Below are 16,923 nucleotides of genomic sequence, written 5' to 3' on the forward strand. Positions count from 1 at the left end.
CAGCAGGCGGCCCAGACGCTGGTTCTGGGGCAGCAGGCGGCCCAGACGCTGGTTCTGGGGCAGCAGGCGGCCCAGACGCTGGTTCTGGGGCAGCAGGCGGCCCAGACGCTGGTTCTGGGGCAGCAGGCGGCCCAGACGCTGGTTCTGGGGCAGCAGGCGGCCCAGACGCTGGTTCTGGGGCAGCAGGCGGCCCAGACGCTGGTTCTGGGGCAGCAGGCGGCCCAGACGCTGGTTCTGGGCAGCAGGCGGCCAGACGCTGGTTCTGGGGCAGCAGGCGGCCCAGACGCTGGTTCTGGGGCAGCAGGCGGCCCAGACGCTGGTTCTGGGGCAGCAGGCGGCCCAGACGCTGGTTCTGGGGCAGCAGGCGGCCCAGACGCTGGTTCTGGGGCAGCAGGCGGCCCAGACGCTGGTTCTGGGGCAGCAGGCGGCCCAGACGCTGGTTCTGGGGCAGCAGGCGGCCCAGACGCTGGTTCTGGGGCAGCAGGCGGCCCAGACGCTGGTTCTGGGGCAGCAGGCGGCCCAGACGCTGGTTCTGGGGCAGCAGGCGGCCCAGACGCTGGTTCTGGGGCAGCAGGCGGCTCAGACGCTGGTTCTGGGGCAGCAGGCGGCCCAGACGCTGGTTCTGGGGCAGCAGGCGGCCCAGACGCTGGTTCTGGGGCAGCAGGCGGCTCAGACGCTGGTTCTGGGGCAGCAGGCGGCCCAGACGCTGGTTCTGGGGCAGCAGGCGGCTCAGACGCTGGTTCTGGTCCGTCAGCTGCTCATATTTTATTGATATTGTGGATATTTTATGAAGGAAAGCCTCTGATCTGCCGTCCGGGTCGGTTCAGACTCAGAGGTCAGAGGTCAGTCTGGGTTGTCCTGGCTGAGTTAGCCAGCTAGCCGTTAGCCTGAGTTCAGAAGCAACATGAGCGGCAGCAGAGTTGCTGGTGCAAATGCTGAGTCTGTCCTGCAGGGGGCACCAGACACCTCTTCATTGATAGATTTATAGATTTTATCAATAATTTATCCCAGAAAAGTTTCAGCTCGTCGCTCACACGACGACCAGAACACGTTGTCTTCCTGCCTACAGCGCTCAGAGATCCAAACCCGTTACCAGACGGTTCTGATCCAGTCGAGTTTCAGTTTTTAAGCTGTTTCCAGATCGAGCTGCATCGCTGCAGGTCATCCCCACCGCCAGAGGGCGCTCTCCAGGCCAAGCGTCTGGCTGAAGGCCCCTCAGGGTTCTGCTGGTCCTGTGCTGCAGCTGAGTCCACAGAACCACGAAGCTGGTTCTGTTCGTCGGACCGGACCAGGACTCCATGTGAGCGACTCTGCCTGCAGCCCAGCGCTGATGGAGAGCTGGGCTCTGAGTTCTGCCTGTTCTGCTGAGCAGGCCGGATTGGACCCGTCCTGTGGGGAAGTCCAGCTCCCAGAGGAGTTTTTGGATCTGAAGATGAATGTTTTCCTGCCTCCCACGCCGGAGCGGACTGGGCCGGGCCGGGCCGGGCCAGAGCGCCACACAATGCTCTGGCTTGCGGCTGAGTCTGAGTGGGCCGGTGTGGATCCGGTCCGGTCCGGCCCAGTCCCACGGGCCGATGAAGAGGAGCAGCTGCTCCTCACACTCAGAACAAAGAGCCTCCAGAACCCGGGACGCCTCCTTGGTTCATGAAAGAGGTAATTTATATATTACTAATCCTCTCACTTATATTTGTAACAGATCGTTTGGTAACACTTTGTTTGAAGAGGAGCTTAAGACTGACATGAACTTTAATACGTCTTTATGGATGTTTATGACTGTTGTCATGAAGTGTCATTAGCTAAATAATGACACTTCATGACAACAGTCATAAACATCCATAAAGACTTTATGCTCCTCTTCAAACATACCATATTAGACCAATTAAAAGTCTTTCTGATTAGTTATTCTCGAGATCTTACTGGGTGTTTCACGGAATCGGATTGTATTTTTGCAAAAATGTGTAATTCTTTAAGCTTATTGCATTGTTTACTTCCTGGTTCGGTAAAGGGGTCCTACAAAGCCACGCCCACAGAAACATCCGTCTTTCCCAGCTGCCCCCACAAAGTATATGCCATATGTGGGTATGTGCCACCATAGACATAATATAGAGCAGACCCCGCATTGGCTGCTCCGGCGCAGGAAATACGGCGGCCATCTTGGAGAGGTCGTCCCTCCTTCTTTGCTGAACCAAAACAGCAGAAGATGCCTCAGCACTGAGGATATTGTTGTTCTGATCGATGGATTATTGATGTGAGGCTCCACAGACAACATTTCACAAGTAAGATGGACATATTACTGTGTATATATTGTGATTAGAATATTACTTTACTGTATTTATGTCCACCGGCTAATAGATACCAGCTAATATTAGCTACAGTGTTGGTGTAATACGCGTTCAGCTGCTATGAAGGATAACTGAGATTCTGTAAATCTAATATAATTAATTATTCTCTAACATTGACTTAGATTATCTGACACAAGAGTCTATATTAGAAATGAAACAATGTAACACATATTATAAAACTTATATTATGTGTTATAAGATTCACCAGCAAAGTTTACACAGGTGGTAAAGACTATTATTTATATGTAATTCTTTCACTAGTAAGAAACATCCTAAATCTACCGTCTTTGTTTTGAAGGTTTCCTAAAGACACGATGTGAGGAAGAAGAGGGAGAATCTATAAAGAGAGACGGATTCACTGATGAATCTATATAAATTTATATATTATATAAATATGTATTGATCTTACTAAATAATTTATTAAATAAATGATGAACGGCTGTGTGCTTTGTAATCTGCTCATCATTCATCAATATCAGAATATTCCATCCTATTCTATTGTTATAGCCACTAATCATATTTAAATATGCTGAACTATGTATTAAAAACATAGTTAAATAATACAATTGTTTATAAATGTAGCTTTGATAGATGTCTGAATATGGTTTCCAGTAACAAAAAGCTGTTATGATCGATTAAATGCGCTGATACGTCATTGTGCTGCTAAACACGTAACGCTGTGTGGAGTGGTGGACCGCTCCAAGATGGCCGCCCTAAATCTCGTCAGTGACAATAGGCGAGAGCGGCCATGAGGGTCTATCCTTATATTATGTCTATGTATGCCACGAGAGGTGGTGACGTATTTCCGTCTGAATTTATGCCACATAGATTGGTTCCCTGCTTGCTCCTGTTGTTTTTAGCCAAAGCTGCAAGATCGGTACCATGAAAAAGACGCAAAACTTTAAATATCTGTGAGCTACTGGTACAACAGAGTTTTGTGGTGTGTCGTTGTGTCCAGCAATTAGCCGGTACCATCCAGTGCTTAGTTTTTTTCATTTTCCTGCTGATATCAAGGCGACAGCGGACTGTAGCCAAAACTTAGCCACCAAAGCTAACACCCGGTTTGTAGCTGCCTGCTATTTCAAAGCTTGAGGATGTTGAAGATCCAGGTCAGAAATGGGAAGACGGAGGTTAAAAGGGATACGAGCTTCGTTCAGTGGAATAATTTGTTGGAAAATAATGCTGGAGGAAATCCACTGCTAGGGAAACAGGCTGAGAACAGAGGCAGCGATTCGCACAAGGTCAGTAAATGTGTTGATGCGTTTGTGTTATATGGAGTATGAATTATTTTTAGGCAACTCTTTAGCTTTTTTTATGTGACAATTATATAAAATACATTTAACATGCAGTCGGAGTGATGAGCCCCTCCGACACCGAGCAGGTAATTAAAGAACAGCGGAGAGCAGCAACGCTTCAGCCCGATCAGAACCACACAGTCAGATTTAGGTCCAAAACCTTCGATTTACAGCCGCATTAGTGTCACTGATCCACATGAAAAATCACGGAACAAATGGAACAAATCACGTATTTCCCGAAAATATCACATCTACCTTTTGCTGTTTCATAATTATAATCCACGTTAGTGAATTGTTCCACTTGGCTGCTATAATCTGTTCTTGCTTTACAGAGACGTAATTTCTCTGTTTCCCTCTGAGATTCTGCTTAGAAAACCAGGTTATGAAGTTTATCCTCCCGCTGCTTTTTGTTTTTAAAAAGGTACATTTAGGTTTGCCTCCACTTTTATAAACTAATGAATCTTATATGCATCATTGTTTGTCTCACTGTTGGTGCAGATATCAGGTGAACTCTGTTCTCTGCCTGCTAGTAGTTTAAATTAATTTCAGCTTCTTTCAAGAGTATTCAGATTTTAACCTGCATTTTCTAAGTAGTAAATATTTTATTTCACTCTTTACTCAGTAACTTGTGTTGTTAAAACTCTGAAACACTTTTTGCAGTTTCTTTGTGATACCAGAACTATTTCACTTAAACATTTAATTTCCTGATTTTGTCCATTTATTTTAAGCAAAACTCTGAAAAAGAGCTAAATATTAGTTTTGATTACGTTGTGCAGCTAAATATGGACACTTATTAGATTTAATGTTCAGGTTTCATCGTAAACCTCGTGATGTTTCTGATGATCGCTGTGCTGATTCCCACTGGATCCAAACACCTGGACCAGCTGACCGGTACGCCGTCCATCAGTCCACTGTCTGCCGGGTCATCACAACGTGGACCAACTTTTTATTCACTTGGTTAAACTAGGATCTGGAACCCGGAGCACCAGATATGCATAAATCTACCTGCAGACGTTGTTGGCCTCCCTGACCTGCAGTCGTCCTGGACGGGCCGAGCCGGACTTCCTGGACGGGCCGAGCCGGACGTCCTGGACGGGCCGAGCCGGACTTCCTGGACGGGGCCGAGCCGGACTTCCTGGACGGGCCGAGCCGGACTTCCTGGACGGGGCCGAGCCGGACTTCCTGGACGGGCCGAGCCGGACGTCCTGGACGGGCCGAGCCGGACTTCCTGGACGGGCCGAGCCGGACTTCCTGGACGGGCCGAGCCGGACGTCCTGGACGGGCCGAGCCGGACTTCCTGGACGGGCCGAGCCGGACTTCCTGGACGGGCCGAGCCGGACTTCCTGGACGGGCCGAGCCGGACTTCCTCTCCTCCAGAGACGAGTTTCCATCACCAGTAACGAGTCTGATGTCTGATTAGCTGATAGGAAGTATATTAAATATTCACTGTTCATTTTGATGTCCTGTTACAATAAAATTTAATCTACTTTTCACAAACTTTTCCCCTTTTCTCTGTGTTTATATCAAGTATTTACATGTAGATCAGGAATTCAATGAGATGTTAAAATGAAACAGTTTTAAGTTAAACCAGCAAATAAATGTGAATATTAAGTAATATGTAGTTAGTTATATAATTTAATATGCTGAATAAGGCTGGATGATACTAGATTGTTTTTCATACCAGATTTTAATCTATTTCTCTCGTCCTCAATTTCTATAATAAAATCACAGAAAATACTTTCAAAAAATGTCTTTATTTCAACCATCTGCTCTCTGAGTTATAAGGATTATTACTGTCGGGATACAAGACATTTTAATTTTAAGAATGAGTCGTTACAGCAGAATAAAGGTGAAATTTTATAACAATGTCTTAAAATGACTAGATGTTTTAATGAGAAATAAAGATTCAGATCTGATGTAACCAGCTCAGTGGTTCTGACATCAGTCAGTAATCAGGAGGATGTTCATTTCCACCTCACCTGACCAGGTGAGCATTAAGGTCAAAATAAAAATACAGCAAAATGGAAAAAGAGCAACTGATAGAAATACTTTATATAAAGAAAAGCAAAAAGTTAATAGCAGGAGAAAAGTTGTTGGCAACATTATCTCAGCTGATCTCTCCCTCCAGGAAGCCAATAAACTGAACTCCTGTCCAACTCAAACTATAATAATGATTAAAAAATAAAGAAAACAAAGATAAAATAATAATGTCAATTTAATAATTTAGATCTAATGCGTTCTGGAATCTACTGACATTTTACAAATTTCACAAATCAGAAGGTTTCCCAAATGTTTTATTTATTCTGCTGTTAGTACAGAATAATCTAGTTAAGTTTGAAATGTCTAGGTGTTGTTTTTAAAGTGCAACACATTAAAAAAGCTCAAGATAGTGAAAAATTAAGTGTAATCGCCCTTTAGCTATTTTCCGAATTAGATGCTACATTCAGAAGCTAACTTTAGCTCCGACTGATAGCTTGGGCACAATATAGACAGATCTATATATGTTTATATCTATATTTTTATCTATATGTAGATTTCTCACTGCACAGATAATCAAAACACTTAACATTTACATAGCACCGTTGTAAGCTAGTCCCTGTTAGCTACGTCAGACATATGAGGCATTATGATGAAAACAAACGATTTATTAACTTACCTTCAGTTATTGTGAAGTTTTGACACATCCAGCTTAAATCCTTTGTTGTTGTTGGAGCGTTTCAGGACGTCTGAATAATTATATAGGCTTCATTAATGGTCCTGCAGGACTGAGGAGCCACTGTTAGCATCCTGTTACCTGTTAGCATCCTGTTACCATCCTGTTACCTGTTAGCATCCTGTTACCATCCTGTTACCTGTTAGCATCCTGTTACCATCCTGTTACCTGTTAGCATCCTGTTACCATCCTGTTACCTGTTAGCATCCTGTTACCTGTTAGCATCCTGTTACCTGTTAGCATCCTGTTACCTGTTAGCATCCTGTTGCCTGTTAAGAAACAGCTGCCTGTGCACCGGAACCATTCTATGTGGCAAAAAAATGCGGAAGTGCTAAAACGGAAGTCCGTGGCATATAGCCTATTAACCGGAAGGTAACAAGTGAGGTAACAAGTGACTTCCGGTTGAGTGTAACGGGGGCTAAACGAAGCTACCGTCATTGAATTACAGCGGTCTGAGCTCTACATGCTAAACCAAAATGTTTCAGAAACAGCTCAGTGATTACATATTATTTTAAATACACACCATGTGTCCGATAAGCTGCGGAAATGAATCACGAAGGTTTTTTTTTTACCGCAGCGACGATAAACGGATGAATCCCACCTTGACATTCTTCTATGTGGTTTATTCAAGCAGCGTTTTAGACCGCTACCGCCCCCTACTGACACGGAGGGTGAAGCAGAGATTATTCAATATAAATACTTTGGGAACTCCTGGATTCTCGGCGTTTAAGCAAAATAGTACATAAAAAGATACATTCTTGTACAATGATTATAGAATAGACTCATGAAAAACTTAAAATTCCATCAGACAACAGTAATGTTGGCCATCATGATAATTACCATTATAATACTATAATTATACTTTTAAATACAAGTACTAATAGTTGAAATATTAATACGTCATCCATCCGTCTATCCTTCTCGGTTCTCTTGTCATGAATATTCACGTTCCTCCCTGGAAAAGATGCTCATATCTGCTTTGTGCTGCTGCAGCATAATTACAGTGTTATTGTGAAATGTATATTTGAGCTGCAGCTTTTAAGTGAGGAGTTTGGGCCAGATGTGATGGAGCTCATTTGCATGAGGTTCCCAGGGAGGAAGTGGCTGTGGGGAGCTGGAGGCATTTCCTGTCTGCCTGTGAGAAGCCCCGCCTCCACTAATTAGCTGTGGAGCTCGTAATTGGACAGAATCTGTCTCTCTAAGTGATTTCATGACTGTCAAACAAACCAAATTACTGAGAGTGATACTTTTCATTTGGTGAGCATCAAACAGCCTCTCCACTCATCCTCCATATGGACGCCTGATGCAGGCTCACCATTAACCTACCTGGGCCAGATGTTCCCTGCAGCCGCCGCCATGGCTGCTCATTTATTCATTAAGAGCTTTAATTGTGTCGCTGATTGACATGAGGTGCAGCTGATGGAGAATTGTTATTAAGTAATAATCCGTTAGTCCCGTTAACTCCACATGCCACCAGTACGGCTGGCAACATTTATGGGGAGAGACCAGTAATGTTGCCACATAGCAGATCCCCCAATCTGAAGCAGACACCAGCTCTGCGGAAGACGCCACCTAGAGGCCACAACCTGCAGTTCAGCTTCACCAGTCTGACCAGTCCGCAGATCTTCATGTGTTAAATGCAGATCATTAAACTGAACTGGACGTCCAGCAGAACTGCAAGTGTCACTGCAAGAGGATCACATTAGGTCAACAGGTCAGTTTTTACTATTAAATACCATAAAACTGAAACATCTGGAGATAATAAAACATGTCAACTGTGTCCTGTTGATGATTTCATGCTGTTAGCATTAGCTGCGCCTGTATTAGCATTAGCTGCGCCTGCATTAGCATTAGCTGCGCCTGCATTAGCATTAGCTGCGCCTGCAGTAGCTGTGCCTGTATTAGCATTAGCTGCGCCTGCATTAGCATTAGCTGCGCCTGCATTAGCATTAGCTGCGCCTGCATTAGCATTAGCTGCGCCTGTATTAGCATTAGCTGCGCCTGCATTAGCTTCAATAACACCAGTTTTAGCTTCATGGTTGGACCAGGTTCTGTTTATGACCCACAAGCAGAACCTCTGTGTTTTTTGGGGGTTTGTTTTCTTCCGTTTCAAACCTGGCAGTGTCAACGAAGAGTTTAATAACTTCTGAACACGGTTCTGTTAATTTTTCTGCCTTTTTTAAGCTACATTATGTTTTACACACACTTTTGTCTAAACATAGAAGGTGACAGAAACTTTTATGTAGACTTCAGTCAGCCTGTGGCGCCACCACCTAACCATGTTTATTTTCACATTTCAATTTAGTCATGGAGAGCGGAACAAGTCATGTGACATCATGCAACAAAGGATGGAACCTGTGACGTCACTGTGACATCACTGAGACTTTATCTTAATGACAAACACAGCTTCTAGTCAGTATGTCCAGTTAACCTGAGCAGAGAGCAGAGCAGATATTTTTCTGTGGATTTTCACCAAATTAGATTAACAATGGCAGAAAATGGCCAACAGATGGCAGAAAACGATCAACAGATCGCAGAAAACGATCAACAGATCGCAGAAAACGATCAACAGATCGCAGAAGACGATCAACAGATCGCAGAAGACGATCAACAGATCGCAGAAAACCGTCAACAGATGTCAGAAAACCGTCAACAGATGTCAGAAAACCGTTACCTCCTGGAGTATGGCAGAAATGCTGAATCTGTTAAACCTCCAGAACAGGTACAACTGGATAAACTGGTGCAATATATGGACGACTTTGCAAAAGGCAGAAAGATTAAATTCAAACAGTACTGGAGGAGTGAGTGGCAAATGCAGTACGAAGAAGACGAGGCGTTCTGGAAAAAGGAAAATCTTTCATTGGAAATTAAAATTGATGATCTTAAAAACAAAAATGCAACGCTTCAAATGAAATACGAAGAGTCTCTGAAGAAAAATGAGACATTAAAGGTTCAGTTTAAGGAGCAGTTGGCAGCCAAAGAATGTGAGATTGCTGCACTGTGTAGGGAGCATGATACTGAAAATAAAAGGCTGTTAAAACTGTACAGCACTGAAGCCAAAACCTTTGAAGCCTTCAGGAATAATGTGGTGACCAAAGACGAACATGTTATCAAATTACAAAATGAAGTCAAAAACTACAAGCAAGCCATTTTGGAGAAAACCAAGAAGTTGGAAGCATCTTTGGCTCAGAAGGAAGCAGAGGTCAAGAAGGTGAAGAAGGACATAACACAGCAGTCTGTAATTTATGAGATTAAATTAGCGGCAGAGAAATCAGCATCAAAGAAGGCAAAGTTGGCCAAGGAGAAAGTTGACGAAAATATCCAAATTCTCAAAATCGATATTTCTAAAAGTAGAGAGAAACATAAAGACTTCAAGGCAAAGATATCTGAGCTCGAGACCAAAGTCCAAGACGAGAAGAAGAAGTTGAAAGACACAAAAATATTAAACAAAAGAAACATCGAGGAAATATACCAGATTGTTGAAAATCGGAACCGTCGCATCGACGACCTCCGTATCAAAGCCGAAGCCAGAGACAAAGTTTTGGCTAAACTGCAGATGAAAAACAAGGAGCTCCAGGGAACCATAACGTGTTTGGGACAGGAAATCACCGGCCTGAAACGGGAGAGAGAGAAACTTTTCAAAGAGATTGAAAATGAAAAGTCTAAGAGCGGAACGTTGAAAGTCAGTCTGAACGAAAGAGAGGAAATGAATAGAAAGTTGGAGGCCGAGTTGGAGGAGGAAAAGGAAAAACATGACAAACACAAGAAGAAAGTTCAATCAAAAACCCTGGAGCTCCAACTTCTCAGCGAGAAGCACAACACCCTGAAGGCCAGCCATCGCGGCATCAAGCCAGAGGTCAATAAATGCCACCGCCGCATCAAACAGATGGAGAACAAGATCATCTCCATGCAGTGTGACATCCAGAGCTGCGTCGACGTGTTTCATTACCCCAAAAAGTTTTTACCCTTCTTCGTTCGGCTGAAGGAAAGACATCTGGACAACAGCGCCGTCATGGAGGCCGACAGCCACTTCAGCGAGTTTCATCGCTACATCAGGAAGCTCACGCGTACGTTCGAGGGAACCATCGCCAGTCAGAAGAGAGACAGGGACAATCTGTCCAAGATGTTGTATAAGTTGGAACGCACCCCTGTGGAATTGGCCAGAGCCAACTTGGCTACTGAAAAATACAGCAAATTAGAGGACGAGAAGCGGGAGCTGCAGCTGAAGCTGAGAAACGCAGAGAAGGAGCTTCACGCGCTAAAATTCCCTCCCAAAGCCAAGGTCGACTGCTGGCTCAACAAGTTTGTCAAACGAAGTAACAAGGTCCACCCAGCAGCAGACTGCAGCCAGGCAGAGGAGCCGCCCCCGGCCAGGCCGCCCCCTGCGTTCGAGACGCCCCAGCAGGTTTCCGCAGAGCCAGCCGAGGCTGAAGAAGATTCACAGGAAGCCGACAGCCCGCCGACGCCAGAAACCTCTTCGCCGACTCCGGTCCCAGACTTCATCCACCATCTTACAGACGACATTTAGCAGCTGGGTCAGAGGAAGTGACCCCTGAACTACCAGCTCCAGACTGGTAGGTAAGGGGTTAAATCACACTGGCAACTTTACTTTTCTGATGTCATATTTAGAAAATGTGTTTTTCACCATGCAAGTTTTCTTTCGATTAATCAAAAAGCCATATTCAACAAACTAATATCTCTGAAGCGGGTTTTCCCTGGATGATCCAGTTTTCTCCCAAAAACAGCAAAAAACAACAACGTGAGGAAGGAGGAGGATGTGGCATCCTGCGGGCTTTTCCTTTAGCTCAGAGTCCGTTTGTCTCATGTAGACCTGTTTTCTAACGGGTGCAGACGTCTGTCTGTCTGCCTGTCTGCCTGTCTGTCTGTCTGTCTGCCTGTCTGTCTGTCTGTCTGTCTGTCTGCCTGTCTGTCTGTCTGTCTGCCTGTCTGTCTGTCTGTCTGTCTGTCTGTCTGTCTGTCTGGTTCATTTTCACGTGTTTTTTGTTTGAGGTGCTGCTGATATAAAGCAGCTGGAGGAAAAACCATTTTCTGAAACCAGCAGGGCGGAGACTTGATTTTATTTAATTTTGTCACTTAAATATTCCCGTATGCTGAATATTTAAGTTAAAGTTAGTTTATTTGTTTCATGGGGTGCTTTAGTTAATTTTGTATTTATTTGTTCTTTTGTTACGTTGTGTCTCCCCCATGTGGTAGATTTAGGTAACTCCACCCTAATTAAGCAGCTTTTTGTTCTTTGTGTTCAGTTGAACACAGTTAATTTGGATCCAAGGTCCAAATTTGTTACATCCTTTGATTTATTCTGGCTTTAAATCTTTATGGTTTGTTAATGACTTTTTTTGAAGAATTAAATTTTGACTTTTTCCTACTTTGGACATTTTTTGTCCTCGTTTCCGTCTCGTCCCTCAGAGAATAAAATCTGATCTGGTTCTAAATTAATGTTTTATTTGAGCCCAAAAAATGAGTTTCTCAGTATTTCCATCCAACCGTGTTTCTGTTGAAACCTCAGCAACGTAACAAGATGAGTCAGATGATTTTCCTGAAGATCATTATTACAGACTGAAATCCTTGTTGTTAGTCAGCAGCAGATAATCGAGTTGGCAGTAAATGAGACAGTAATGCTGATTTTAATGATCTATTTGATATGGACATGTATTTAACATGTTCTATCGATTAGCAGGAGGAAACCGGTACCGATCAGCTACCAGACGCAGCTGATCGGTACCGGCGGGCGAAGCGGCTCGGGTTGTCGCTGAGGCAACAACTCGGGCGTGGGAGGAGTTTGGAGAGGCCATGGAGACAGACTTCCTTACGGCTTCGAGGCGATTCTGGTCACACTGGACCAGCTCTACACCCTCAGCAGGTCCTGGAGGTTCTGGGAGTTCACCCAACCAGTCTACATGTGTTTTGTGGACTTGGAGAAGGCGTTGGACCGTGTCCCTCGGGGGGCCCTGTGGGGGCCCTGTGGGGGGCCCTGTGGGGGGCCCTGTGGGGGGCCCAGTGGGGGGTACTCCGGGAGTATGGGGTACCGGGCCCTTTGATACGGGCTGTCAGGTCCCTGTATGACCGGTGTCAGAGTCTGGTCCGCATTGCCGGCAGTAAGTCGGGCTCGTTTCCGGTGAGAGTTGGACTCACTGCCCTTTGTCACCGATTCTGTTCATTACCTTCATGGACAGAATCTCTGACCAGCCGAGGTGTTGATCCGTTTTGGTGGCCTTAGGATCGCATCTCTGCTTTTTGCGGATGATGTGGTCCTGTTGGCTTCATCGGAACGTGATCTGCAGCTCTCACTGGAGCGGTTCGCAGCCGGGATGAGGCTCAGTGCCTCCAAATCCGAGGCCATGGTCTTGAGCCGGAAAAGGGTAGAGTGCCTTCTCCGGGTCAGGGGGGTCGTCCTGCCTCAAGTGGAGGAGTTTAAGTATCTGGGGATCTTGTTCATAATGAGTGAAGAAGGGAGATCGACAGGCGGATTGGGGCAGCGTCTGCCGTGAAGCGGGCGCTGTACCGGTCCGTCGTGGTGAAGAGAGAGCTGAGCCAAAAAGCGAAGCTCTCGATTTACCGGTCGATCTACGTTCCCACCCTCATCTATGGTCATGAGCTTTGGGTCATGACCGAAAGAACGAGATCACGGGTACAAGCGGCCGAAATGGGTTTCCTCCGCAGGGTGGCTGGGCTCTCCCTTAGAGAGAGAAGCTCGGTCATCCGGGAGGGACTCAGAGTAGAGCCGCTGCTCCTCCACGTCGAGAGGAGCCAGTTGAGGCTCGGGCATCTGGTCAGGATGCCTCCTGGACGCCTCCCTGGTGAGGAGTTCAACACATGCTCTTGGATTATGGCAGGAAACTTCCTCCATAGACATGCGATGCTGAGTCATTGAGTTCTGTTTAAAACGACCTTTGAATAAAAATCAAAAGTTTAACATAGTTTTAATCTTATTAACTTCTTTGTTCTGCTCCGTTTCTTCTTCTTGTGTTTTGTTTTCACTGTAATAAAACATTTTGAGCCGTTGCTGAAATGTGTGAAACTAACAAACTTCCACTGGATGTTCTGGGATCCGATTCGCTCAAACTCAACGTTCTGCTTGTTTTCAGGAATCCCAAAGCAGCAGCAGAAAAACGCTGCACGACACAAAGGTCAGCGCAGGACAGACGCACTAAGCAGATCACTTAGGAGCATTAAAGGACAGCAGATGGCAGGCGGCATGCTGGGAGTTGAAGTTCAGCACCGGTTGTCCTCCCAGGGCTGCAGCAGTGAAACATCCTCCACCAAACCACCGAAATCTTCAAATTAATTATTCAGCCAACAATTAGACGGAGCCGCAGATCAGAGTGAGACGTTCACACGGTAAAACCAGGACAGGTGTGTGAATGCACACACACACACTGGCAGACTCGGTGTGTGTGTGTGTGTTTTCCCTGAGTTTAGCCTTGCAGGCAGGAGTCTGTGTTTTGTAACCCGGGGCGGGCCGAGCCTTCAGGGACGCTCGGCTATATTTTTATCTGTTTTTCAGCTCAGAAACACAATGAGGACTTTATTATCTGTTTGTTGGAGCTGCAGGCTGGAATCGGTTTCATTTCAAATTAGAAACTGATATTTAAAGATTCTGATTTCTGGCAACGCTTCCTAAACGTTATTTAGACAAACATTCAGTACTGAAAAACAAAATGCTGAACTGAATAAACCACAACCTGCTGGCCTGAAACAGGAAGTGGAGTCACATCCGCCATGACAGGAAGGAGACGCCTTGATCATCGTTCTGGTTTATTCCTGTGTAAAACGAATAACTATTATTTATTCTCAGATTCATCATTTAATTATCAGGAAATAAACAATATTTCAGTCAAAGTTGCTGTTAAAATACCAACAGAGGCAGAAAAACAGCAAAATGCAACAGAAATATGAAAAAACAAACAACTTTTCTCTCATTTAGTTTATTCAAAGAATTAAAATATACTTTAATCAACAAACACTGAAAAAATAAAGAAAACTAAGAAACAACCAAAAACAGCAAAAATTGACAAATTAGAATGAAACTAATGAATTGAGACGATGATGTCACAATCCAGAAAATTAGTTTTCAACTGATTTAGATTTTGTGAATAATTCACAGCAGAATAGAAATATGGAAAACTGTTCCAGGCAAAATGACATCAGTAAATAATGTTATGAATGAAAAATGAATACACAGAATTCATTTTTCAATTTGGATACTGTTGGATAAATTTTGATGAAATATTTTCACAGGAATGTCGCCATGTTGTTCACGCTGCAATGCATTCTGGGTAAATGACGTGTAAAGTGCCTGGCTCCTCCAACAGGGATCAGTACCGTTATTAAGCCTTTTTGATTTGAACCGGACCTCATTGAACCCGATCAGAACTTAGAACTAACCAGAGGTGATGAAGAGGAGGAGCAAACAGGAAGAGGAAGAGTTGGCCGTAGCAGCTGCTGCCGCCTTCAGGTTCATCATGAAACAATGAGACTCACCACCTCTGGTCACTGTGATCCGGTAAGTGGTTCTGTAGCTCTGGGTCCAGTTAGGCAGCAGCTGTTCCTGGTGGTGGTTTCACATTCAGTACTGGTGATGCAGATCCGTTAGCATTTCCAGCAGTAATAGCTACTTTAGCATTTCTAGCATAAATAGCTCCGTTAGCATTTCCAGCAGTAATGGTTCTGTTAGCATTCCAGCATAAATAGCTCCGTTAGCATCCCAAAGAGCGTCCAGCTCTGCCTATATCAGCACAGCATTTATTTTAGCTCGTTAAGGTAGCATCACCTGTTAGCTTCGTTGGTTCTGCTGGTATAAATGGTGTTGTGGAGAAATGTCCGGGGTCCAGATCAGGCCCTTCGTTGTGTTCCGCTCCGGTTCTGCACTGCGCTCTCCTTTCTTTCATGTGGGAAATGATCCAGATTCGTCTCAATTTTTATTTTTTTATCACAGCCGGTAGTGACGCCGTGTGGCGTTATGTAAAATGACACCAGTCAAACCAGTATGATCAACAACTACTGGGGTAAAGTTAGCCTTCCTGTTTACTCTGTGGACTCCGGTACAGAATGGACCTGATGACGTCATCAACCCGGCGGTGAAAAAATGGCGACTTCCATGGGTGACAAATATAACAAAAGAGAATATTTTTGAAGTAATTTTGAGTTTTGGAGTTTCACAAACAGCATTTTTTTAGTTAATAGGAAATTAAAACATATTCAGGCCAACATGTTCTACTAGTCCTGGAGCCTTTTAATGGCTCCCTCCACACTTTTCAGGTTGTGGATGAATGAATGAACGAATGAATGCTTGTGCCTATATGGAGCTGCAGGGTGTGAATAGTTTGTGAAGCTCTGACGTCATTTCCTGTTCCATCTCCTCCTCCCATCGCTCAGGTTTTCTCCTCCTGCTTGTTTGTTTTTCCTCACGTCCCACTTTTTATTTTTCGGATTTCTGCTCCGTCCCTCTTCACATTTATATTTCCCCCCCGCTCTTCACAAACACGCCTGTAACCATGCCCTTTCCTCTTCAAACTAATTACCTCGGCTACCTTGTACCCGCCGCCCTGCGGGACTCCAACAACTGTCAGACCAGTATTATTTTTGAAATTTAAACAATCATCTTACGTGCGCTGCTGCTAAGATCCCGGCCTTTCCGGAGCTCCGACCTTCAGTAATTAATACCCCAGGGCCCATTATTGGCAAAGCCTTTATCCTCTGGGCCGCGGAGCCTCTAACCCGCTAATTACGGCCAAGCAGCTAATCTCCCGGCCGCCTGATTGACAGCTACACCTATTCTACTAATTGCCTGTTGCAGACAACACCTGGTGAACCGCGGCGCCGGGGGACGGAGCGGCCCGGCGCCGCCCGCGGGCCCTGGAGGGGGAGGGGTTCTGATGATGATGATGATGATGATGATGATGGTGATGATGATGATGATGATGATGATGATGATGATGATGATGGGGTTCATCAGCTTCATCCATGATCTGCAGGATAGACTCACCGACCAAAGTCTGTCTGGACCAGAACCAGAACAGAACCAGAACCAGGTCCAGGACCAGAACCAGAACTAGAACAGAACCAGAACAAAACCAGGACCAGAACCAGAACCAGAACCAGGACCAGAACAGAACCAGGACCAGAACCAGAACCAGGACCAGAACCAGAACAGAACAGAACCAGAACCAGAACCAGAACCAGAACCAGAACAGAACAGAACCAGAACCAGGTCTGCAGGGCATCTCCCGACGTCAGCATGACCTCAGTGTGACCCCTGACCCCAGCTGCTGGTCCAGTTGGTTCTGTAGGAAGCGGTTCTGCAGCCAGTCCAAAGCAGCCGCCTCCAGCCTGACTGGACCAGCGGCAGCAGCGCCCCCTGCTGGGTCCTGACCACCGCTCACCATGGGGGGGCAGCGCTGAGCTTCACTGCGTCGTGAAGCTGACTGAAGACCGGACCGGATCAGAACCATCATGTCTGATTGTCGTTAGCTGCTGGTTTGACCCGGTTCAGAGAAGTTCTCCTGGTTCTGGGCTCCGATGCCATCCGGAGCTTTGGCCCCCACGGTCGACT

General features: G+C 45.5%; 2 protein-coding genes and 1 long non-coding RNA gene across 3 annotated transcripts; all 3 read left to right on the top strand.

Moving 5' to 3' along the window:
• The first annotated feature begins 1,191 nt into the window (after positions 1 to 1,191).
• Positions 1,192 to 2,783, top strand: LOC145553220 (uncharacterized). Its single transcript, XR_014089532.1, has 3 exons — positions 1,192 to 1,653; positions 2,006 to 2,276; positions 2,641 to 2,783. It is a non-coding gene; the product is annotated as an uncharacterized LOC145553220 (long non-coding RNA).
• An 821-nt stretch (positions 2,784 to 3,604) lies between these two features.
• On the top strand, positions 3,605 to 5,435 carry LOC145553219 (uncharacterized). Its single transcript, XM_081611991.1, has 2 exons — positions 3,605 to 4,528; positions 4,605 to 5,435. Exons 1-2 carry the CDS (start codon positions 4,440 to 4,442, stop codon positions 5,035 to 5,037), a joined length of 522 nt encoding a protein of 173 aa, XP_081468117.1. The 5' UTR covers positions 3,605 to 4,439; the 3' UTR covers positions 5,038 to 5,435.
• Positions 5,436 to 8,695: 3,260 nt separating this feature from the next.
• LOC145553260 (uncharacterized) lies at positions 8,696 to 14,071 on the top strand. The gene is made up of 2 exons (XM_081612059.1): positions 8,696 to 10,924; positions 13,457 to 14,071. The coding sequence occupies exon 1, from the start codon at positions 8,839 to 8,841 to the stop codon at positions 10,876 to 10,878; it is 2,040 nt and encodes a 679-aa protein (XP_081468185.1). The 5' UTR covers positions 8,696 to 8,838; the 3' UTR covers positions 10,879 to 10,924; positions 13,457 to 14,071.
• Positions 14,072 to 16,923: the final 2,852 nt, after the last annotated feature.

This window comes from Poecilia reticulata, chromosome 10 (genome assembly GCF_904066995.2).
Source record: "Poecilia reticulata chromosome 10, P_reticulata-male-v2, whole genome shotgun sequence".
NCBI lineage: Eukaryota > Metazoa > Chordata > Actinopteri > Cyprinodontiformes > Poeciliidae > Poecilia > Poecilia reticulata.

Bases quoted from the DNA above. Each gene is read 5' to 3' on its own strand.
- LOC145553219 (XM_081611991.1), top strand. From the start codon at position 4,440: ATGTTCAGGTTTCATCGTAAACCTCGTGATGTTTCTGATGATCGCTGT. The intron at 4,529-4,604 runs GTACGCCGTCCA...TGGTTAAACTAG, and splicing joins ACACCTGGACCAGCTGACCG to GATCTGGAACCCGGAGCACC.
- LOC145553260 (XM_081612059.1), top strand. From the start codon at position 8,839: ATGGCAGAAAATGGCCAACAGATGGCAGAAAACGATCAACAGATCGCA.